General features: G+C 38.1%; 1 protein-coding gene across 2 annotated transcripts in view; it reads right to left on the bottom strand.

Moving 5' to 3' along the window:
* dock8 (dedicator of cytokinesis 8) overlaps positions 1-24,482 on the bottom strand; it is an 87,343-nt gene that overhangs the window by 19,875 nt on the left and 42,986 nt on the right. For both annotated transcript variants that reach the window (XM_036578357.1, XM_036578358.1), the window contains 24 exons: positions 23,390-23,483; positions 21,671-21,833; positions 21,122-21,239; positions 20,494-20,564; positions 19,467-19,611; positions 18,631-18,732; positions 18,311-18,406; positions 17,926-18,160; positions 16,855-17,019; positions 16,442-16,611; positions 15,385-15,480; positions 13,478-13,573; positions 12,924-13,073; positions 11,589-11,702; positions 11,087-11,242; positions 8,800-8,936; positions 6,470-6,633; positions 6,213-6,364; positions 5,199-5,381; positions 3,890-4,016; positions 3,513-3,600; positions 2,143-2,239; positions 1,832-1,966; positions 1,280-1,432 (listed from right to left, as the gene is read on the bottom strand). In XM_036578357.1, the coding sequence (XP_036434250.1) occupies positions 1,280-1,432; positions 1,832-1,966; positions 2,143-2,239; positions 3,513-3,600; positions 3,890-4,016; positions 5,199-5,381; positions 6,213-6,364; positions 6,470-6,633; positions 8,800-8,936; positions 11,087-11,242; positions 11,589-11,702; positions 12,924-13,073; positions 13,478-13,573; positions 15,385-15,480; positions 16,442-16,611; positions 16,855-17,019; positions 17,926-18,160; positions 18,311-18,406; positions 18,631-18,732; positions 19,467-19,611; positions 20,494-20,564; positions 21,122-21,239; positions 21,671-21,833; positions 23,390-23,483 (3,207 nt within the window). The remainder of the gene's footprint in view (positions 1-1,279; positions 1,433-1,831; positions 1,967-2,142; positions 2,240-3,512; positions 3,601-3,889; positions 4,017-5,198; positions 5,382-6,212; positions 6,365-6,469; positions 6,634-8,799; positions 8,937-11,086; positions 11,243-11,588; positions 11,703-12,923; positions 13,074-13,477; positions 13,574-15,384; positions 15,481-16,441; positions 16,612-16,854; positions 17,020-17,925; positions 18,161-18,310; positions 18,407-18,630; positions 18,733-19,466; positions 19,612-20,493; positions 20,565-21,121; positions 21,240-21,670; positions 21,834-23,389; positions 23,484-24,482) is intronic.

Here is a 24,482-nt window from a genome sequence, read left to right as displayed (position 1 = left end):
TGTGTCCTAAACCACACTGACACGTCTGCATGACCTTATTGAAGACCAAGCACGTTTTGATTTACAATGGGTAGGGCTCATTTGTTGAGAATGTCATTCTAGGCCTTCTGTAAGTCCTGAATATTTCACTGACTGCATGTATGAGTGGTAGCCTGGCCAATATGTTTCAGTCAGATGTTAGAAATAGAAAACAACAGCGACTCTGTGCCAGGGCTCTTTACTGAAGGAATCACTGTAAAAATGCAACAGGGTGACTTTTAACAGCTCCAAATGTCTGTGTTTACTTTAGAACAGCCAAAAAATATTAATGTGACTCACCGTTGGCCTAGTGCTAACATACTATTAAAATTCCATGGGGGCACTAGCAGAAATTAGCTTTACTGTAGGTGAGATTTATGGCCCGAATCAAAGGCCTAACTCTAATAGCCACGGTTCACCACTGATTTTTGGCACCTGCATTGTTTTACCTGCAGTTAACAAGTGACTAGAAGCTGATTATGTATGACTTTTGTGGGCACCACCAAAAGGTCACAAGACTTAAGAACTGGTGGGTCGTTCTTAAGTCTGACTGGCACCTACACCTTTGAAGCCACTGTAGAATACTGCATATACATACATGAATATGAACTTTTTTCATTTTATTTCTACTGAGAGTCAAATACAGTCACTTTGTAAGCATACCATTACATGTCAATGCTTAAAGCAGAATCATTTTGTTTTTTAATCAAAATAATAATAATTTATATGATTTCCATTCCTGCAATTATGGTATTTACTATTAGAGCCCTTATGGGATTTGCAGTATTATGTTAGTGCCAAGCTAACAGAAGTACTATAGCTGTAAACTGACATTTGGAAGTTGTAACACAAACATTTGAAGTTTATAACTGCTTGTCACAGACATTTAGGTAAGAAGTATTTTACTTTGCATATTGCTGTTGTACAGACCCTAACATTTAATAATACAATACACATTTGAACTTAAATCTTGTCATGTTCTGTTCATGTTGCAGTCGATAAAAAGTGCAGTGCTGCAGTGAAATATAGTGTGATACAGCAATAAGGTGATGGTACACCCACACTTAAACATTAAGTTGCAACCAGTAGCTAGCTAGACAGCTTATTTTATTATTTCATTGCTGTAGCTGAGAAGGGGCTCTCAAATATGATTTGTTTCTGAGCTCATATGACAGTTTACAAGCTACTGTTTTTTAGCTCCCCATTCAATATTATGACCAGCTGTCACTGAGTGCAGTGCAGTGTGTGTATGGTGTCTTACGCTGGCTGAGCTATAGCTGTATCTCATGATAAGGTAGAGTGTAGCGCAGGCTTGGCTCCGGTTGCTGTCCACACAGCTGTTGCAGTAGTGAAGCACTTTCTGGCAGAGATCAGCACACTGCTCAGCCTCCTCCTCGAACAACACGTCCCCAAACTACAACACATCACAACAGCACAGTTAACACTACAAACAAGACCAATGACATAAAAGAAGCTTGAACTACCCAACTGCTTCAGTCTTATTTAACCTATAACAATATATGAAAATCTTCATTTCTGTATGAAAACAAATCCCAGTCAGTGAGGTCTTTACATTGCACTACACTGTTTTTTTAATGGATATCATCAGTTACACAGCTTACATCTCTAATGTGGACAAACATGAATAAGCACAGTCAAAGTTACAGTCAAGAAAAGTAGATACTGTCACTGTCACATTAACTGAGAAAAACAAACATAGCATGGGTTGTTAAGGGCATTTGTATAATGAGCCAATGTTAAATACACTAAAATGTTTTCAAGTAGAAAACAATCGCGAACTGTTGCTCTGTACCTTCACAATGAGCGCCCGGATGGTGCTGAAGCAGTGAGATAAATAAGTGGTACTCTGGTTACATGTTAAGGAGTGCAAGAGAACTCTCAGAACTCCTCCAATCGCGTTATCCTTACAGTCAGCAAGCGGCACAGCCTGTGAACACACACACACACACACACACACACACACACACACACACACACACACACACACACACTTTCTATTACTACCTTCTTTTATCTCATTCTTTTAGTTATTCAGTTGAACTTTCTAGGTATACGCAAAATGTCGCAAATGGCAAGACAGAATTCAAATTTCTCCTGGATTACCTGCACAATGATCTCCAGCAGGTCCAGCACTATGAGGTTGGACTCTGTGGCCAAATTCCCACTGATTATAGCTTCCTGGTCCAACTCAGCTTTGGATCTGAAATGAAGAACAAGGAAACATGTCACTCTAGTTTAGCTGCTGAGGGCAAAGGACACTGTTTATTCATCTTTTAATTTTATTTGTCAACTTTGACATTATTTATTTTGGTAGTTCTGTTTCTATTCCCAGTATGAAAAAATGAATGGAAGTCAATTAGCATTATTCCATTTGGTATAAAGCCAACAGTATATTTCAAATGGAAAGGACGTTTCAAGGAGAAGATGTCTTTTTTGACCAAACTGACATGGTGGTTTGAGTTAATATGACGCAGTGCGCCGGCTGCTAAATAGAACTAATCACCGCACTGCTTGTTCTGAGACCACCCTCTGATTGCAACTGGTCTACGTTACATATCACTACTATCTAGACAGAGCCTCTAGTAGTGCTGTTAGAAAGGCACACAAAGATGTAGAAAAGTTCTTGTTTGGCAGCAGTTCAATTTTGGTTAGTCGTTTAAGGCATACAGCCAGCTTAATGCTCACTGGTGAAGACTGACTTTCATTCATCATTCCTTTCATTCACCTGTTTTTTTAGTTTTTTTTTTACACAGTTTTTCCCAAAATTTAGTCATGACCAAATCCAACCCACTATCTAGGTCTCCCCCCTTTCATATGACACTACCAACTGGCAATTCTGTTACATCAGCCAACAGACGTTGGCTAGCATCACGCAGAGTGATGCAGGAGAGTTAGAGCCAGAGACGTTATAAAAGAAGAGACGGGTCACTGGTTGAAATATGAAAGGATAAGCTCATGATGCTTAACATGGCATCTGTTTGCAGAGAAAGTTCTACCCTTCAAGAATAAGAGCCAATCAGCTTGCTGGTTATGCTGCATGGAAAGCACCTCCATCATTGTGGAGATCTAGCCAGAAACCCGAAAAACACATTTTAATGCGTTATTTGAGCCAAACGCTACAAACTATTTCTGAAGTTTTTTTATTTCAAATTTGTTCTTAAAACAGTGATTTGATCTTCAGTTTCAGGTATTTTGGTCTCTCCCCAGTCAAAGAGATAAGAGTCTGGTCTTGTATGGCTGGAAATAACATCGCCAGGATCAAAAGCTTTTTATATAATTTTTCTTTTGATTTTAATTTTGATTTGTTTTTACCTTTTGTATGTTGGTCTGTATAGAGCTTAGCATTGCAATGTCAGCACAAAAAACACTACATAAATAGCTTTGACTTGGTTTAGTGTACAATCCAGGGGCTGGATGGAATGATACAGTTCATCATGCATATAGTGAAATGATCTCATATTGTCTGCCCTCACTTGTCCTGCCTGTCGTTGGTCTGGCGCCACTGTGTGAGGTCTTTCCTCCAGCGCAGGTTTTCTCTCTGGCCCACAGTACGGTCATTACCTACAGAGAGAGAGAGAGAGAGAGAGAGAGAAAGAGAGAGAGAGAAACGACACCAACATTCAAAAAACAACTCAATACAAGGAAGTCAACACTCCATCAAATGGAAATAGGTCTGACTTCTTGTAGACAATACAATACTCCCACATGCGGATGTCTTGCAAAGCAATTATTTTTATAGCTCATTCAGTGTCCATGCGCCTCTACATTATTCATAGTCTTTGCCTAAAAGCCGAGCGAAGAGTGATTTTTCTGTCTGACGTGTTTGAGGTGGTGGAAGATGATCACTCACCTCCCACCCTCTTCATCATCTCTCCTCTGGCCCCCATGCCTCCCAACAGCGCCTCCTCCAGACGAGCTTTAGCCTGTTGTGACTTCTGCAGGGCCTGCGTGCTCACCTTATCAGAGCTCTGTTTCCCCTACACACATACACACACACACACACACACACATATATATGGAGAATGGAAAACACACACAGACACACGCCCATTAATGCACACACGCACATCCACAAACAGGAAAAAACAATTGCATGCATTCACGCACCATACACATACAAGATCCATCATGAGTTCACTAACCTCACGCACAATGGAGCAGATACGTTGTGTGGTTAGTAAACAACCGGAAATGTACATCTCTGATCTCACAACCATTCAATTTGATCAAATCCTCAGGAAATAATTCAGTATCATGAAATCTCAAATTTCACCACATTAGATTCAATTATTTTGAAATGATTCAGAATTAATTTTTAAAATTCACTACAAATTGGGCTGGAGAAACTTGGTAGTGGAATAGGGACAACAAAAATCAAACACCAAGCGTTTTTTATTTTTATGAAAATTGAATTTTTCTGACTTTTTACAAAAATTTTCTTTATTTACAGTACTGTGCGGAAGTCAGACACTACTCTTCATTTTTTTTTTTATTTCCAGTAAAACAGCCATTACATACTAGTACTAGTCATGTTCAGTGTCAGAAAAAAAGAGGAAAACATATATAGAAGAAAATTAATACAATTTTTTGGCATTTATTTCAGCTTCCAGTCTTTTCAGGAAACTTGCTTTCAGTTTTTCAAAGAAATCTGCAGGAATATCTTTCTACATTCTATTATTCTACAATTCTACATTTGGTCTTAGTAGCTGGTTGCATTTTCTGATCAGTCTATTCTTCTGAGATTGGTCTATTTTCTTTTCTCAGTAACGTGTTCTTGTCAGCTACACATCCTTTCAGACTCATAGCGTTGAGTTGTCTTCTCACAGTGGAAGGACGGACAGAAACACCTGTGGATTTCTTTCAGATCTGAAGCAACAGTGTAGCTTGATTTTCTCCTCTCTTTCAAAGATGAAAGCTTTAAGTACTGTTTATCTGATGCAGACAGTTTTGTTGGCCTACCAGGCCTTGCACGATCTTTTAACTTCTTTAATTCAAGTTTTGGAAGCACTAGTCTGTTCATTTATTTTCCTTGGACTTTTCCCTTCCTATTGCAAGTGGATTAATATCTAATATCCTCAGAAATATCATCTGGAAAATGGGGGTTATCAGGGTTAATATTATGTCAGGGCTTCTTTGGAGAAGACACTGTGTGCTCTTACTCTGTACTCGAAGCAGGAGACACAGATGGTGAGGAGCTCGAGGAGGCGGCTGAGCTGAGAGGAGGGCATGTCAACCACCCAGCGCTGGATCAGGCTCTGATCAGCGTTCTTCATGATCCACAAGAAACACACCAGCAGATTGCGACTCGTCTCTGCTGTCAGCGTGTTGCCGATTTTACCCGACTGTGGGATAAAGACACAGGTGCTGTTTCTGAACATCCAAACCAAAGACTATAACTGACTGACCAAGAGGAACAGTGTACCATACAAACCCAGGAAATCAAAACCATGAAACGGAACTGAGCAGCAACTAAAGTCTTGTATTTTTGTATCCTTCAAATCAGACCCATTTGTCTTAATGTAGCATTTGTTATGCTTTTAATGTAACAAACTATCAAGCAACTTTATAAGCAGCCATCTGAGAGGAAGAAGTTCTTGAAGAAGTTTCACAGACACTGAGATTTTTGTAGGCTGCTGAAAACTTGTGGGAAAATTATTCTTTTCATTTCACATTTTTTGTTTGTCATATATAAGCATTAATTTCACTGTTTACAGCTATATGCAAAAGAACACCATCGGTCAAATGACGTTTTGTTGATTTTCTAAGAAAAGAATGGCATTTTCTGCAAATTTTGTTCACAATTTATGTTTTTTAGAAAACATAAAAAACATAAAATATAAAATGTACCATAAATTTTGCACAGGACACATTTTATGTTATTTTCCCAATACGTTAAAGTCATCACATAACCAGTATCTGTTCAGCAAAATGTGCTTAAGTCTGTTCTCTGTAGAGGATGTTTGACCAGGTGTGCCCGAACTTTTGCCTACAACTGTATATTTGTCTTAGAAAGACATTTCAAGCATTTAGGCAGAAGCCTTTAGGTCAAAATGTCTGTAATACTGTAAAGAGTACAAATGCAGACACGTGTGCCCAAACTTTGAACTGGTGCTGTAAGTGACACAACAGGAAGGAAAGGGTATTTCTTGTACAGCGAGGTGAAACTTCCTCACCACAGAAGCCATAGACACCAGTGCATTTCTTGCCAAGGTGTTGAAGGGGTTTCCTGCAATCGCCATGGCAACAGACTGATTAATGGGAGTGACGCTTTCAAAGTCATCCTCTGGGCCGTTGGTCTTGCCCTTGCTACCCCGTGACTCTGAAACTGCAGAAGTGGAAATGCACACATACAGAGACCATGTGAGTAAAACATGACATGAAGAAGTCCTCACTGAAATCACTGGTGCTGTGAAAGAAAGCGACCGAGTACCTGTGAAGTCAAGGTAGTTGATGGAGTCGATGATGATGCCCACCAGGGGGAGGTAGAGGGCAGCAATCTTAGTCCTGACCTCTGGCCTTGTGCAGCGAGCGTCCAGATCATGAGCACACAGCAAGCTGTATGTGGCATTAATGGCTTTGCGCTGCACCTTACCTCTACACACACATGCACACACACACACACACACATCCACCAAATTAGCAAAAACTTTCTGACTCTTGATTCACAATTAAAAGCAGACTATCAATAAAAGGAACATAGACAACAAATGGAATTAGTACTTAATCAATGTAATTAAAATACTACTAATACACACACACACACACATCATCTAAACTGCTTATCCTTCTGGGTCATGGTGGGGTGCTGGAGCCTATCCCAGCTGTCATTGGGTGGAAGGCAGGATACACCCTGGACAGGTCGCCAGTCCATCGCAGGGACAGACAGACATACACATTCACACCTAGGGGCAATTTAGCGCGTCCAATAGGCCTGACTGTATGTTTTTGGACTGTGGGAGGAAACCGGAGAACCTGGAGGAAACCCACGCAGACACGGGGAGAACATGCAAACTCCACACAGAAATGACCCTGGGGCGCCCGGCCGGGAATCGAACCCAGGCCATTCTTGCTGTGAGGCGACAGCGCTACCCACTGCGCCACCGGGCCGCCTACTACTAACACTATTATGTTATATAATAACATAATATTAATATTAACATAATATTACAATATTAACCCTTTAAACCCTAAGGAAACATTAATGGGTCCAGAACAGCTCAGTCTCATACCTACATACTTTACATGTTAGTTTTATGTTAGTCACTCAGTAATTCATAGAATATACTGTATGATATAATAAAATAATAATAACTGAAGCCTAGAGTTAAGTCCTTTTAAATTAAAAAGCTTTAGTGATGTCTCACTGTTGGATATGTCCTTGTCCACATTGGCCATAGTAAAATATATCAGCATGTGGAATTGGAGTTTTCTGAGTGCTACTGTGTTTCTCACTGTATAAAAGAAGCACAATGCTGCCATTACTGTTGAATGCACTGCACATTTACAATACAATCTAAGAATTGAGAATGCAGTTCAGATCACTGAGGGCTTATTACTGATTTCCTTCATCAGAGTAGCAATAAGAGAAGTATATGAAGTATATACAGTACTGTGTAAATGTTTAGGCACATGAGAATTACATTAAAAAAACATTTATCTGGGCAGTAAGCATTTATATGCTCTGAAAAACTATTGCAATAAAAATAATAATAATACAATAAGCAGTGATTGTATGCATGTCAATGTGCTCACTGAACCATTTTCAAACCCCTCCACAAGGAAGCCTATTATTATCTATAGTTATCATCCAGTATCTGGTTGCAATCCTTTATTAGTTATTCAGGTGTAATGCAATTTGATAATTTCATGTGATGGCTGGGGTCATGCAGGGGAAATCTAGAACCAAACTCTGTTCTTCAAACTAGCTCCCAAGATATCAACTACATTTACATTTATTCCAATGATACGTGGTGATCTTAGAAGCAAAAACACATTTACTGCCAGTATAACTGTGCTTAAATAAGGTGCTCAGGTGCCATAGACTTTTGCACAGTACTGTTTGTACAGCCTTGTGCAAAGGTTTGGGCGCCCTTGGTCAAATGACATGTTTTGTTGATTTGTGAAAATAAGTCGACATATCCTCTACAGAGAACATACTTCTGCACATTTTAATGCACAATTTCAGGTTAATTTGCTAAATTTAACATATTGGAAACACAACAATATAAAATGAGGCAGGTAGAAAGGTCATGTCACACTTAATTATTTATTATTTAATTAGTTTTTTTTTTTCCCAAAATATTACATTCAGCAAGCAAACAGAAATCGTGCACTAATATTTGCAGAAAAATGCCATACTAAAGTGTGCTCTCTGTAGAGGACATGCAAAACATGTAATATGACTGGGGGTGGTCAAACTTTTGCATAAGCTTGTATAAATAAAAGTATTCCAATTCATATGTATTCATACGTGTTTATAATGGTTATTCGTGAGACAATCGAAATAAAAATCTATGAATTTTTGGCTTTGTGAGATTATGTCCTTTATGCATAAACTAAATGGAACAACATCATTAGTGTTTTATCTATTAAAATAGACAAAACAACAGAATTATGCCACTTTTTTTGTGTTGACTATAAGGGTTAAGGGTGTAATTACAGGATTTGTTTGAAATAATATTAATTAAACTTTAGAGAAAACTGACTGTCCAGTCATTTTTAGCTCACATATTTCTTCTGTGTTAAGTGTGTTGGACTGACCCTTCTGACTCCATGTCCAGTGCTGCATTGAGTTCGGTCAGTAGCAGACCAGTCAGATAGTGCTGCTGCTTAAACTCCTGAGACAGATCAAACATGGCCACAATCTTCTGATCCTGCAAACTACATGAGCTTGAGGTCTGCAAGCAAACACACACGTACACACAGTAATGTCACTTTGTGAAATATGGCAGCTAACAGGAAGAGCATGACTTTCACAAGCTTTTGATGTAAATGACCAGAGAGTGTAGCACTCTGAAAGACGTCCTTTGCAAAGGAGAGGCAAAAAAAAGGCAGCGATTATGAGAAGACCATCCTTAAATGAATCCATGATCCTTTCCCTCACATCAGAAAATATTATAAAGCTTTTAACTTTTTTTTTTCTGAGCTCATGGCAAGGACAAAAGCAACAAGACACTGGAGCTAAGAGAACTTCATTCGGTGCTTTTACTGGATTTGATTTGCTTTCATCCTTGCCATCCTGGCTCGCCAAAAATGAAGGTAATGATATTTTGCGCTGTGAGAGTGGCTTGGACTCATTTCAAGATGTCTCTCTCACAATGCTTGCATTTTCCACATTTTTAACAACTACCGGTTAAAATGAGCATTCTTCATTTTAGCTTTAAAATTGCTTTAAAAATGAGATCTGCACTAATGGAAAAGGAGTCAATGGCGCTACTCTTGGAGGCAGACGCGCTACACTTTTAGCGTTTAGTACTTTTTGCATCATTTTCATTACTTATTGCATTAGAAGCTGTGCGCTACCATTAATTACCTATTCATTCATTCATTGTTTCATTGTTCAACACTATTGTTTCATTGTTTCATTCATTATTTCATTGTTCATGTGTGCATCCCACATAAAACACACACCTACCATCTATCTATACTTTGTAAGCTGTATGTCTGTAAGCAAGGGCTTAAACTCAGGGGTGGGGACACTTTAATGTTGTGGGGGGCTGGAGTTTATTCAAACATTGAAAATGAACAGTTTGACAAATGCATAAAATGTATACTGTGCTGTAATTGCAGCACTAATTACAGAATAATACAGACACAGTTTTTGTTACACAGCAAGTATGCAGTTGCCATTAAAACAGCACCATATAATTATACTGTATATTAAACATTTTCTTGTGGTACCTTTTTAACAAACACCTACCCGAGCACTAGGGGCCAGATTTACTAAAAGAGGCACAATTTACTGACAATCTATTGAAACTTTGTGCTGGTGGGGGTGGCCAGTTTAGCAGGTTATCTACTAAGACGTTCCATGCAAATGAACACAGGTGGAACAGTGCATTTGGAAACCATGCAATATTGCAAAATCCCTGTTTAATTTCTCTGCGCTCACACAGGTCGTTTGGGAATTGTATGATTTTGAGCATAACCTCTTACCTACATGCAGTACATCAAACGATGGCTATGACATTTCTGCTACGTGCACACATAAACCACAGCAGGAATAATGAAAGATGGAGTAGAGTTAAGTGTAGAGGTACTGCAGAGTGAAAGCATTTCAATATGTGCTTTTAACAATTGTTTGGAAAAGACACTGTCAGGTCATTATTTAGACAAAACCTGCTCTTGGATAGTGTTGGAAATAAACCCACTTTAAGAAAAAGCAGTTTAGAACATTCCAAGTATTTGGAAATAAATAAATAAACAACGGCAGCCATGTTAGAGCCAAAAATATGAAAAGCTTTTCTCAGACGTTAAATAACACACAGTCAATATTTACTGTCTGTCTTCATAAAGTGGAACAGGGACTTAATTATAATAATCTCCTCTCAGTATTTTGTGCTTTGAGAGGGAAACTCCTATAAGTGCACTTGCAGCGAGAGAGCAGCGACCACCCCTTCAGTGTTTTTATAGGTTGCGCTTGTTTAGTAAATCCACTTCTTAACGTCAAAATGCAGTTTGTGACGGTGCAAAACGTTAGTAAATCTGCCCCTAGTTGTGGTCATTCTTTATGTCAAAGCAGGCAGTTCTACACTGAGCAATGAAAACCAGATTTTCTGGAGTCTAGAGTAAAGATACATAGCCTATACATTTGTTTAAATGGATGAGATTAGCTACAGATGGCTTGAAGAATTTTCATTCTTTAGCCCAGAAAGATCATTTCCATTCCAGCATATCTGATTAAATACAGATACTGTATTTGAACTTTATTTCTGTAAACATCTGCGGATCCATATGATTCCATATACCTGCGAACTACAGAGTGTTCTTCTGATTTGTAAGAGCAGTATCTATGAATAGGTCTTGTTTGTGGGTGAAACTTGCTGACCTGTGAGGTGATGGAGGGGCAGGGGGAGGCAGGGGCAGAAGCAGGGCTACTGAAGTACAAACTGAGGTTCAGATAGTGCTCGTGACTGCAGAGAACTCGCAGGAACTCCAGCCTCATGCTGATCAGAGTGGACATGGACACACTCTTCGCTGACATCTGGAAATCACACAGCAAGAAGCACAGTTACAGGTATAACAGCAATGCAGCCTGAATTTACTAAGGTTAATGCCATAATGCATGTTTATAATGTGTTGACAATGTACTAAAGCGCCACTTTATTTGGCTAGTGCACTACTGACTATCTATAGATGCTCGAAGTGTTAACAGACTGTCTAATAAAGTGATTTACAAAAGCATTAGGGTTTAGGGTTTAGATCACAAACAGGGTTAGGTTTAGGCATTGAGCTGATGTTTACTGTTAGGGCTAGAGTTCTTCGGGCTCAGGAAAAGTTAAAGTGATATTAATAGATAATCAAAATAAAACATTATCAACGCCTCTTACCTGGTTACAGTAGTTCCTCACCAGGTTGAAGACAAAGCCTCTGTCCATGAGGGACATCAGGTCATAAATGAAGAAAGCCAGACTAATGTTCACCTTCTCTGCCTGATCCAGCTCCTGCCAGACAAATGACAATATAAACACTATTATCATTCTTACATTGACTGCTATTTTACCTTCACCTGTTAGGGATGCACAATGACATCGGAATCATATCGTTATTGACAGATATTTGCTTAAAGGAAGAGTTTGGCGAAAAATCTAATTTACCCAATTTTCTGCTTAACCCAGAGGTAACAGATCCGCCAAGAATTTGGAGTCCAAATTTTTCTCATTTAGTTTAGAACTGGAGCAACAAGGCTAACACTGCTAACAAACACTAGAAACTAGAAACACTGTTCAAACTCTTTCCTTTTACTGCATTCGTAACCCTACAGAAATAATGGTTACATTTCTCTGCTATGATATGAGATATACTCACAATGTCTACATTATAAATGTTTAGGTATCAGCGACTACAATCAGCCCACATTCCCATATCGGTGCATAACACTGTTCCTTAAAATGGGCCTTATCTCCGTTTATTTTATTTCATTTTATTTTATTTCACAATATTTAACAGTAATTTTCCATCGCAAAATACTGTATTGATCATTTTATTGTGAAATCAACTAATCTTAAGATATTGTCTGAAATAATGCCACAAATTACTGTGATATTGACATTGAATTGTATCACATTGTGTTATTAGACATGACAGTTAAAAGGGCATAAACACTTTAATACAAATATTTGAAGTTTTTATTCTAATAATTTAAGTTTTATGCTGATTTTTTTAAATACTTTTTTGGACTGTTTAAATGCTGGAACACTGAGATGTTGACAAAAATGCTGTCATTTATTGGTATTACCAGATATAAGTTTTGTGAAAATTATAAAGCAATGTTAAAATTTCTGATAAATGTGTATTTGAACTTTAAATGTTAACTACACTGTAAATATACAGTAAATTACTGTCTTCTGAGTTGCATTAATGTCACAGCTGGTATGTAAAATACAGGAGCTTTCAGCTTATTACTTAAGTTGACAGCAGACTACAGCTACTTCACAGTAATCTTGTGGTCCAGGTGACTGTTATTATTGTTAATATGATACGGTAAATACAGCTGTCCTTTATATTGTGTGAACATTTTAGGATGAACGGACCAAATTCACTTGCTAAAATTCCTGTTACACTCATATAATCATGAATGTTTTCCCCTTCTCCTATAAAATTGTTAGAGATGTCATGTTAGGGATTCAACGTTTACAGCACCAACAACAGTTTAAAATCCTCACCTTCTGTTGTTTCACCAGTATAGTGCCAATCTCAGCTGTTACCACATTAACAATAGTGGTAATGTCGTCTTTGAAGCGGTCAGAAAACCGATTCTTGCGGGGCACTGCCAGTTTCTCCATCTGAGTTACATGCTGAGCCATGCTCTTTACCTGGATTACGCACATACACACAAACACACTTTATAAACCCACGCTGATAAGGTGATAACAAAAGCATGCTATGTTTTTTGCTGGCAGAAAACATAAATGAAATCTAACTGTAATTCATTATGAAAATTTGTAATTAATCATGTAATTGTATTATTAGGCATTAAATGATAGCAAACTAACAACACTAACTCTAAAATCTAAACATGAAATCAAAATCAAAGAAACAGCAGGCTCCATTATGAGAAATCCACTGTGATTTCTCTCAACATTTAAAGAAAAATGAGAGAGTCTACAGGTGATTCATGTGTCTCTTTTCATAATTGCTCTGTCTTGATTGTTCTCATGCAGCTACATTAACCTGATCATTAAATCCCTCAACTCAATCAACCCCGCTGTGCTCTCACCAGGAGTTCAAAGAAGAACCAGCAGTATTTATAGACATTCTCTCTGCAGACGCCCGTGCTGACCACCATCTGAAGAGCGAGCTCTTCATGAAATTGCTGCAACAGATCCACACATAGATTCACATTACAATCTGCTATATACACTGGCTGTGAAACGTTTGGGAACACATTGCATTCTTTTGAATTTACAATGAAACTTTTACTGTATAATGCTCTTTTGTACCACTTTACAATATGACTACCTTTATAACAGGTTTATAAATGGTTATTAGGTCATTTATGCCTTAAAAATCAGTAATAAGCAGTTATAACACAGAAATAACAATGACAGTAGTAACCTGTTGAATATGAATATCCGATTAGGCTGACAGATGTAACACAGACTGATGGAGAGGACAATGTAGGAAAAGTAACCAGCAAGATCTGAGGTTTGACAGTATAGATGAATGTGGGTTCACTATTTGGCAAGTAACTGGCCACTCTTTTTTTGTTATGTGTTAGAACTGCTTATTAATGAGTTTTAAGGTGTTCATGACCTAATTAATAACCAGCAATAAACAAATTTTAAACCATTCATGAACGCTTTATAAGAGTAGTCTAAAGTGGTACCATTTTATTTTCACTGTTACTCTTGTATTAACCCTATGGAACCGAGCATCTTGCTGGTGGGATGGTTCCTTAAACTCGGTTAAATTTGCTGTAAGGGAATATCTCAGTGTGTAGATTTTGAGCTGTGTTTTCTATCCCTTTATAAAAGATGCACAAGACTTATTGTTTGATACAGTGTGATTTTTCAGAGCAGTGCACAAGCTCATTCAGAGAGCAATTCGGATTGCTAAGAGCTTATTATTGATTTCTTTTAAGCAGGTGGAAGAAGGAAAAACACACTAAAATATGGTGTGTGTTTGTGTGTGCTGCAGTGAGTCACCCAGTAAGGCCTGAAAAAGTAATTTAAAAGTCAAGCGTTGAGTCGGAGTTCACAGCAGTTTTTTTACACCATGTTATGCGTCTTTATATATTAACGTCACTTGCACAGCTCAAAAAAAGTTCTGGCTAAATGTTTAGGTCTCAAATGCAAAATATGCAAAATTATACTGATGATGATATACTGTGTTCTCTTTCGATACTCTTTCTATGTGTTTGCTATCATCAGATTCATCTGCTTGTGGGGTTCCGAAGCACAAGTGACGTTATAAAATGTTTTTCAGCGTGTTGCATGCAAGTTCTCATTTCCACCAGAGAGGTCTCCAAATCCCCAAACCTTACTTGGTGTAGCTTTAGAGTAATGACAAAAATGCTATTGGTGTCAAACACACATTATCCTATTTATGCATTTTCTTGTTTAGAAATGTAGTTTGTGACACAGAATAAATAATAATCTATGAATTTTTGGCTGTGTTCATGTTCTTGACATACCAAATTAACGCAGCAGCATTAAGAAATCATGTGATTAACAGAGAAGAGCAGATTAAATGGAAGACATGGCCATGTTTGTGTCTGCGCTAAAGGGTTAAATTAGAAAAAGGATCTGTTATCATAAAACAGGCATTTACTACTATTTTGGGTATTTTTGCAACGCTCAGCGTCACTAACATTAAAGTGTCTCTCTAGGTGTGAAGAGCAGCTTTTGCTTAATAATGATTTGACAGTTTTACCTTCTGAACTATTTTTAAAAGCACATACTGAACATTTTTGCTCTAAACGTCGCTCAAATACCTGACAGCTTTGAGCGTTGATGAGCGCTGACATTACAAAGAATAGTGGCAAGATCTACAGCTGCAGACCGACCAAGAAAATATGCTCATTGGTTAAAAACATTTTGGAAAAGCTAAGCGTCCCCAAACTTGTAATAAGCAGCACAAGAGGCCAGACAAAAGCATGAAAAATCACAGGTAAACATTGGTTACCTTTCTGTTTGAGGGCCGTGTGCTACCAGTGGAACTCTGAGAGTGGCTGGTAACATCAAAGATAGTGGACATTCTGCTACCAGGATGATTCAAGCCCTGAGGTGGATTGAAACATGGAAATGGCAAAGTAAAATGTTCAACATGTAAGTATATGGATTATTTTACCAATTTCAACCATTCTACATTCTACTGGCTCAAAGTCAGAGTTGAAATCACATTTCAGACTTTTAACTGATTTCAGACTTTAGATTAAATACTTTTGAGTGACCCCATGTCTTAATAATGACCCTAAACCTTAATTTTATTAAAATAAATGATTGAACATTCCATTTTGTTGCAACAAAACAATCACAACACTATTGAAACTTCCAAATGTTTTAGCAGAGACTGTTTCAGTACAGACAATTTCAGCTAATTTTCAGCATAACTCTAGCTAGCCAGTGCATGACTAGCAAAGCTGGCTTCAAAAACAGCTTTAAGCTGATTTATGCTGGTCTTTGCTGATCTTGTGCTGGTTTAGCTGGTCACCCAGTATGGGTATACTGGTTGGCCAGTATACCAGCATCCAAAATACAACATATGCTGGTTTTGCTGGTGACCAGCTATGCTGGTCTGTTCTGGGTTCTCTAGCAGGGAACACAGCTTTCAACAGTTACATATACCATCATATTATTTTTCATTAACACACAAAAAAGTTTACTTAACAACAGAAAATGCATGTTTCAGTAGTGACAATTCCTAAGGTTAGACACTGATTTTCACACTTTGGAACACATTTACTTTAAAACGATCTAACTTGTTCAGTCATAACAAAACGTCCTATCTTTGAAATGGTAACGTTTCGGAGGAGGAAAAACGCTCTTAACCTTCAATTCATGTTAATGTAGCAAGATTATTTTCCAAATCATTTTGGATCATTTTATCAGTCTATTCATCATGTCATGTTCAACGTAAAGAGCAGTTGGTGTTTTCAAAAAAACACAGAGGCTTGGATATGGCCGTGATGATAAACAGTGTGAGAGTACATAACTGTGTATTTGTAAGAGTGTGTTAATACCTTTCCAGCCATTATGTTCTTAACCTCAGCGTCCTCTGCGCTGTGTGGAGCAGGTATGTCAGGATTGCTGCTGGAGCGGATGCGGGATTGCAGAAGCATGGTGCCCACGGCTGTAGCTGTGGCTCGACCCATAGTGCTGTACCTGCTCTCTTGATACAGCGGCCCTGTGCCTAACAACACAACAAAACTTATTAGCTACATTAACTCCTAGTGCAAAGCTTGAAGAAAACTTCTTGAATTTGGGGTAAGGAAAAATTTGTGTAAATTTAAACTGCAGCTTTAAATAAAGAGCTTTTTTGAACTTGCCTTCTGACCATAAATCCACTCTGATTAAATACACAAATAAACAAGGATTGCTCCTTGATGCCTGAGTGTTGCATCAGTACTAATCCAAGGTGAAGTCACGGTCGCACCTGTGTTGAGGACTTCAAGGGGAGTGTCTGGCAACCGGAACACATAGTAGAGGTAGGTTGCTAAGAGACAGTTCCTGCCCTGGTGGTCCTTGGCCAGCTCCTGACTGTTGTGAAGGCTGTTGACGACGGACACCACAGACTCGAAGGCTATTTGGGCCAAGTTTGCTAAAAAATAAACATCCCAAAGGACATGACACAAGACAGTAAACAGCAATAAACTGATATTTGAATAGAATAATCCACTGATCACAGGATGGCAACTGTCCCAACCACTAGTATGACCACCTTAAGCATTTTAGTAATATAACTGAAGATGGTGTTTCCCAGAGGGATAGCTGAAGTACATCCCACTGGAGACGGAGAAGCACTACGTCCCTAAAGATGGAGCCAGGAGTGAGTCAGATTACACATAACATCACTGTCAAAACGGCTTTGTTTATTCATTTTTGGTGTATTTTGTTGTTTTTTCACACTAAAAGCTAAAAATGTTTTTTCCTCCTCTTGTAAAGTTACATTTTGAAGACATAAGGTTTTGTTCCGATATCAATTATATGCAGGTCTGTTTTGCTCTCTCTTAACTCCAGACTTGCCTTGCCTTGCAGATTTGCCTTACTTTTTGAATAAAAAGTTTGGTGTAGTATGTAAACATATTGTTCACAGCCCAGTCTATACAGTACATGTATGGAAACTGAACTGTAAAACAGTAAAATAAGGCAATATCTGTTTATTCCCACCCATTCAACCCAAAGTTTTTCAGTCTGGACTGCTTTTGAATGAGGTACAAAACATGGCAGCCAGTCACAATAGAGGTCATTTACATACATCAGCCTTAAAGGCACGGTAACAAAATAGCTTGACTAATTCTGAGGAATAAAGACAAAAAAAATGATGATGTAAAACTGAATTATGTTTTTGCTACATAAACCCACACAAACATCATAAGTGGACCTCAGGGGAAAAAGAAAACACATGAAAATGTAGGATATGGACTCTTCAATACAAATTACATGTACATCAAATAAAATGTACACATTACGTCTCATTATTTACTATAAAATCAAAACTGCTTACCTGTCTGTCCAGCGATGACCATGGGCTGCATGATGAGGCGGAAGAGCTTGTCCAGGACCAGATGGAGGAAGAGAACAAGTGGTTCGAGCGCCGAAGAGGACAGAGATATAATGCTGAGCTTCAGCTCGTGCTCCAGCTTATTCTCCGTCAGCTTCTCATCCCGAACACGGATAGGGAAGGTGGGCTTCCCTTCCAGAGCGTGGCACAGAGTGAAGAATCGCTCCAGATGAGAGTCCTGCCGCAAAGCACAATGGTGAATGTAGATACTGAACAGGCTTTTATGTAATATTTCATATTTCTATGACAGGATGTATGCATGTGTGTGTGTGTGTGTGTGTGTGTGTGTATGTAGGTGTGTGTGTGTGTGTGTGTGTGTTTTACAAACCTGTATATGAACTGAAGACACAGCTTGAACCTCCAAACTGAACAGACCTTTATGACCCTCCATCCACTTGACTGGGGGCACCTGGGTGGGCATTTTCTGCACAGAAAGAATCAAAGGTCATACAGTAGTACGCCAAAGTTTGCAATTCTTTGTGACTGCCAGGGTAAATAAACACAAATGTAAAAACAAACTGTCATGTAGAGTTGTAATGCAAACTACTGCCGAGTAGGATATTCTGCTCAAATGAATTACAGCAATGAAACAAGACAACTGAGCTCATTGAACAGATCTCACGCCAGTAATAATTTGGCATACTTTACCTCAGGAGAATGCATTGAATAGTTCACGGGAAGACGCTCCAGAGCAATGGGAAGACAGTACTGTCCCATCTGCAGCCTTTCATTGTTCAGGATGGGTAACCACTGCAGGCAAAACACATCAAAGCTTTTACTTACTAGCAGCCAATGATTATATCTGAGTAAGTGTTGAGCAAATAAATGTTTGTATATGTGCTAGTCATAAACACCACACAACTGTATTTATTAGATTAAAGCTCTTTCCATTCTTTTAAATGTGTAAAAACCCCCCACACAATCAGCCAAGGCATAGTGGTGCATGACGTTTGCTTCTTTTGCATTGGAGCTTAAGTGCTAATGTAGCTAAGATGTAACAGAAGCTTCAGTTAGCATCATCATTTGGCTTTCTGTAAACTGCTTATCAGTTAGCACCCAGCAGGCAATTATCATTCTGTAAATCACACTGTACTTTATTTAAATGGACAAAGGTATGTCATATAGCTAAAACAGCAGCCATCCTGAAGCCTGAATTTTGTCCATTCTTTTGTCCATTCTTACAGGAAACGACATGTTATACAAAAACCACATAAGCAAGTCTATTTGAGTTTACGTAATAACCCAATTTAAGGTAAGCATTTGATGTTTAAGGTATACAGTTTGCATGACGTAAAGGGGTGCACATAAGCTTTCATTACAATAAAGAAGCAAACTTTGGACACCAAACAAGTCTTCACTGATTTGGTGAGGAAATTCCCACTATTGAATTCAGCCTAAGACTAATTCCTCTCTGCTTCCCAAGTGCATTCCCAGTAAAGTGAGTGGATGCTGTAAAAAGGTCACACTGCTGCTGAGAGACTCACTGAGTATCCGATGAGGGTCTCCACACTGCCGCTCTGGTTCTGCTTCTGCTGGCAGCTGATGTGGAAGAAGGAGAAGAGCAGGTGGTGCCTCTCAGTCAGTCTCGCTGGCAGCCGGATCTTCACCTCCTCATAGAAATCTGGAGACCTGCACGCCAGACATACGTGAGTCATAATGATAATAGGAATAAAAATAAACTATATTTATACTGCACTTTGTCTGCTGTCATGTGCTTCACAAAATATAATATAACCTAAAACGTTACAGCAACCTTTAAGTTTAAACTGAGAGAGTGAGAGATTTTTAATAAAGTTAAAAAAAATAATAATAATTTTAACAGAATAAGTCATATAAATAAGCAAAATGACTAATGTCCTGTGTTGGATCTTAAAAGTGTAATACACACAACACCACCAATTCCACAAAGAAACATGAAATGCTCTTTTCTAGAGAAACTTGCAGAGTCAGAATTGTTCACAGTGGGGTTGATAGTAACCAGACTTCTCCCTCCTAGAAAGTTATTATGTGAAATGTTTATGAATACGCTGCCTGATGCCTGAGACTTTGTTTTATGTCAGTTCTGAGGCAAGTTCTTGGCATTAAACATATTTTTAAAAATGCATTCATTCATACACGCAGGATGTGAGAAGCGAAACAGCCCCAAAGAAAACATTTTTCAGATATACCACTATTTTGCTATTATCAACATTATATATAAAAACTCAGAAGACACGAACAGGTCTGCTAGTTATTTTGGACAGTAAATAAAATGGCTATATTTGGGATGCAGACATCATGACCCCTGATTCCTATCACCACCGTTGGTAAGTTTTGTCAGTGAACCATTTCATGTCAAAACACTTTTAATAGGTTTTCTTACATCTCGACAACGGAATTATGCAGAAAAATATAAATCGGGAAAAATCCTGTAAATTATCTTTTAAAAGATCAGACATTTTTTGAAGAATTTTGAAATAGCAGCTAAATCAAAAAGCGAAGCTTAGATCAGTAGTTTAAAGAAAGTCTTACCTGTTGTGGTATGTAACTGGGGTGTAGATTTCTGATACGAACTCTGGACCACTTGATTTCCCAAATATGACCTTGATAGAGAGATAATCACAAATAAATCTGGACTGTTTTTAAAAAATGCTCTCACTTTATATAGTCTTATATAGTATGGTCCAGATAATATGCAGATTGACAAGTCTGGAAATCTATGTGCAAGATCCAACCAAGGGCAGATAGATGTAAAAATCTGCACTGGCCACTCAGGTCACCAAGCCAATGAATCTTGTGGCCTGGTCACTCTACTCACCAAGCTAATCAATCTTGTGGACAAAATTTTAAAATGTGACCACAATAACAGAAGCATGTTTATCTTAAATATACTGTATTTGCAATTGAAAAAATAAGCCAAAACTAACAAACTATTTATGCTGTTTTTGTCAGATTTTGTCAGTGATTTCAAATCAGTTTTTGAAAAGATCTCTCCCCACTTAAAGAGATAAGAGCCTGGTCTTGTATGACTGGAAATAACTGCTCGGGACATTGCCAAGAAGACCTTTGCTTTGGCGTATGCTGACTCAAAGAGGTACCGACTGCCCCTGCCCCTACACCTCAGTAAGGTCAAGAGGCTCAGTGTGGGTGGGGTACTCACAGGCATTGCACAGCTGGCGTCCTCTCCACACATAAACTGGATTTTTATGGTAATGTTCCTGGCAGATGTCAAGCGATTACCAACGATCAGTCTCTGAGGATACACATACAACAGGTTTCTGCAAAAAAAACAGTGACAGAGAACATGTTAGTGGATGCACAATACATTTTAACCTTAAATAATCAGTGATAGTTTGGGGTGGCAAGTTATAGGATTCCTTTTTTGTGCAAGGTCACTTAACCACTGCTGCACTAAAATAACACACCACTAGATGGCGCTTAACACCCACAATTAACCAAGTCCTCAAATAACCCACAGCTCTCAGAGTCCAGAGCTCAGGGGTTATGTTTTGCAGTGACAAATGATATCAGTTGAGTCATCTGGACACTTGGCAGAGATCCAGACACTACATCCATTTAATTAAGCGGAACCGACACATTTACTTGGGGCATAATATGAGGACGCAAGCCAAGGTTAATGATGTGACAGTGCAGTGAGCAAAGGACAGACTTAAAAAGCTTCATTTTGGAGGTATATGTGTGAACTGACCTGTATATGCTGTGAGGGACGTAGACATCGCTGGCAGGAAACTCGAGCACCTCTTTCATAGGTCTCACGTTTTTGTCTGATGCTGGTTTTATGGGGATGAGCTCTGGAGACAGACATGGCAACACTGTTTCTGGAGACGGGGTCACCTCCAGCTTGAGACAACCTGCAAGGCAAATCAGAAGTATTCTAAGCACGAACGCTATCCCACAATTATCCGAGACCGCCTTTTCCTGTATTTAATGTCTAGTCAAAATTACATTTCTATTAAATTCCAAGCTGCCCATTTTTCAGTGTCAGAAAATATAAATCTAACAGGAAATTACACAGAAGCTTCAACATCTAAATAGAATATAAAATTTTTCAGCTTTAAATGTGTCCACACATTGCTTCTTTTACAGCTTCCATTCTTTTCCATTCTTGTCTTTAGTTTTTCAAGTGAACAATCTTAGACGTTGGTTGCATTTTCTGCTTCTCACAATCCAAGTAATCCCAAACACAACTTTAGACTCATCAGTCCATAAGACATCACTCTACAATTGAGATGTCTAGTTTTGGAGTTGCAATACCAATTTTCTTCGTTTCTTGACAGATACACATCCTTTTAGACCCCAAGTGTCAAACACAAGGCCTGCAGTCTAGATCAGGCACACCCCACAATCCTATTTGGCCCACTAAAGTATTTTAATTTTCTATTAATATTAGCCTGTTTCACAATGCGTCACGATTGCAGCAAAGGAAGGGTGCCAGGTGTCTCGTTCAAGCAGATAGGTAGGTCTAAAAGACTGAGCACCTGGGGACATTTAAATTTTGAATATCTCAAGTGTCCATATAATATTTCAAGGTCTACTACAAATGTCAGTATTTTACTGTTGAAGTTTTTGCATATTTTGAATAAACAATGGCCAATTCGGGTTAAAGCACAACATTAATTAAAAATGAGTTTTTTTTTCATGGATTTGTTGAGATTTTTAAAATGGCCTCTGTAGTGGTTGAGTTTGAAAGCCCTGTTTTAAACCTACAGTGTTTTTTTTTAAACAGTTTTGGAAACGTCTGTTTTTTCATCATTTTTGTTTGACGTTCCCTTCCTTATGCAAGTGTATTATCTTATATCTGATCTTATATCAAATCTCCTCCTCTTTTGGCCACTTTAGATGCACATGAGAAAGAAATTTGTAAGGTAGCTAAGATGTGTTTGTGTAGTTCATATGCGAATATTAGTGTCTCTTTAAAGGGTAATAATGTGAATGAGAGCTTTGAGAGCTTTGAACATCTTTCATTGGGAGGAGCTGTAAACTGTTGCTTTTAAGATTAGAAGAATGGAAGCGTTGAAGTCAAAGTATGTGCACAAAAGTAAAGAGTGGACAAATGAAACACTGACAGATTTGATGTTATACTTAGTGTTGGAAACTTCTGTGGAATTTTTTCCTGACACTGAAAAAATGAATAGCTTAAACTTGATGGTTGTTTTGACTAGAAATTAAATAAACAAGAGGGTGGTCTCAGACTTTTTCACAGTACTGTATGAACAGATACAGAAAGATAGATACAAACATCTCTTTACATTAACATACATTCAAGTTTTGCTTCTCCTGTAAAGCAAATAATTCAGACGTGAGGTTTTGTCTTGACAGCAAAAATATTTAAGATATATTTTTAAATGCTGCGCACAAAACCTACTGTGGGAGAGAATCTAGTGGAGGGTATGACGGTGGACATCACCTGTTATTGTCTTGCTCCGTCGCTGGATGTTGGACGTTCTCTTGCTGTCTGCCAGGAACTTAAATAAGTCTTCATCACTGAGACGCTCCCCTTCCTGAAAACACACACACAAACACACAGACACGCTTCCATTAAATCAGCAAAGAAATATATTCCCAACATTTCTCACATCTTAATAAACATTACAAAGCAAATTAACAGTTTCTTGTTAACAAAACGCCGACCAAGTAAATGTCAGTGGATGCATAAGCCAAAAGAAGCAATTACTTAACATTAACTACTCAAAGATGGTGTGGCGTGTCTAGTTATAAGATTCTTTATCTGTGTAAGGTTGCATGACTCCTCTGTAATTTAGAGAATTAAAAGTGCCTCACAGAATGTAATGTGGCAGACAAAGGCCAGTTAAGTTGTACCAGTGTGGATACTGTATGTTATCGTCAAAATGTGAAAAATGTGTCCCTGAATAGTCTCGAGGTGATAAACAGGAGCCAGACCTCAAAAATGTTTCTTTCACAACCGATTCAGTGCGGTTTAATATCTTAATATCTTGGGATCACATATATTCTGCTGTAAAACCTAAGAATTACAGAGTCAACAAACATCTAACCACTTTATATGAGGTTCATTAAGGTAACTTGTCCAATGGCAAAGGTTTTAAAGTGACAGCTTTGCATGAAATCTTTACATAAATTTCCCCTTATCCCAAATGCACTCAATCAGCCTGGGCATGTTCAGTGTCTGATTTCTACTTCTTAATTTTGTACTGAAGTTTTGAGGCTAATGTAACAAGTAATGGAAGCTTATGTACACCAATTAGCAAACTACATGTGTAAGTCATCATAACTTGCCTAAAAGGCATGGCATTATTAAGTAATCTCAAACAGACTTGCTTATTTGGTTTCTGATATCATACAACATACTTTTATCGGTAACACTTTCTATGAATGTCACATTTGTAAGCATCTATAAACACATTTATAACATGTTATAATGTATTCATAAATATTTAAAAAAAAAAATTGCACTGAATTACACTTTATAGCCATGTTCATTATACATTGTGAATTGTTAATACAATGCATTATAAATAGTG

This window comes from Colossoma macropomum, unplaced genomic scaffold (genome assembly GCF_904425465.1).
Source record: "Colossoma macropomum unplaced genomic scaffold, Colossoma_macropomum, whole genome shotgun sequence".
Taxonomy (NCBI): Eukaryota; Metazoa; Chordata; class Actinopteri; order Characiformes; family Serrasalmidae; genus Colossoma; species Colossoma macropomum.
Note: the sequence above shows the minus strand (reverse complement) of the source record. Positions and strands in the feature narration are given on the sequence as shown.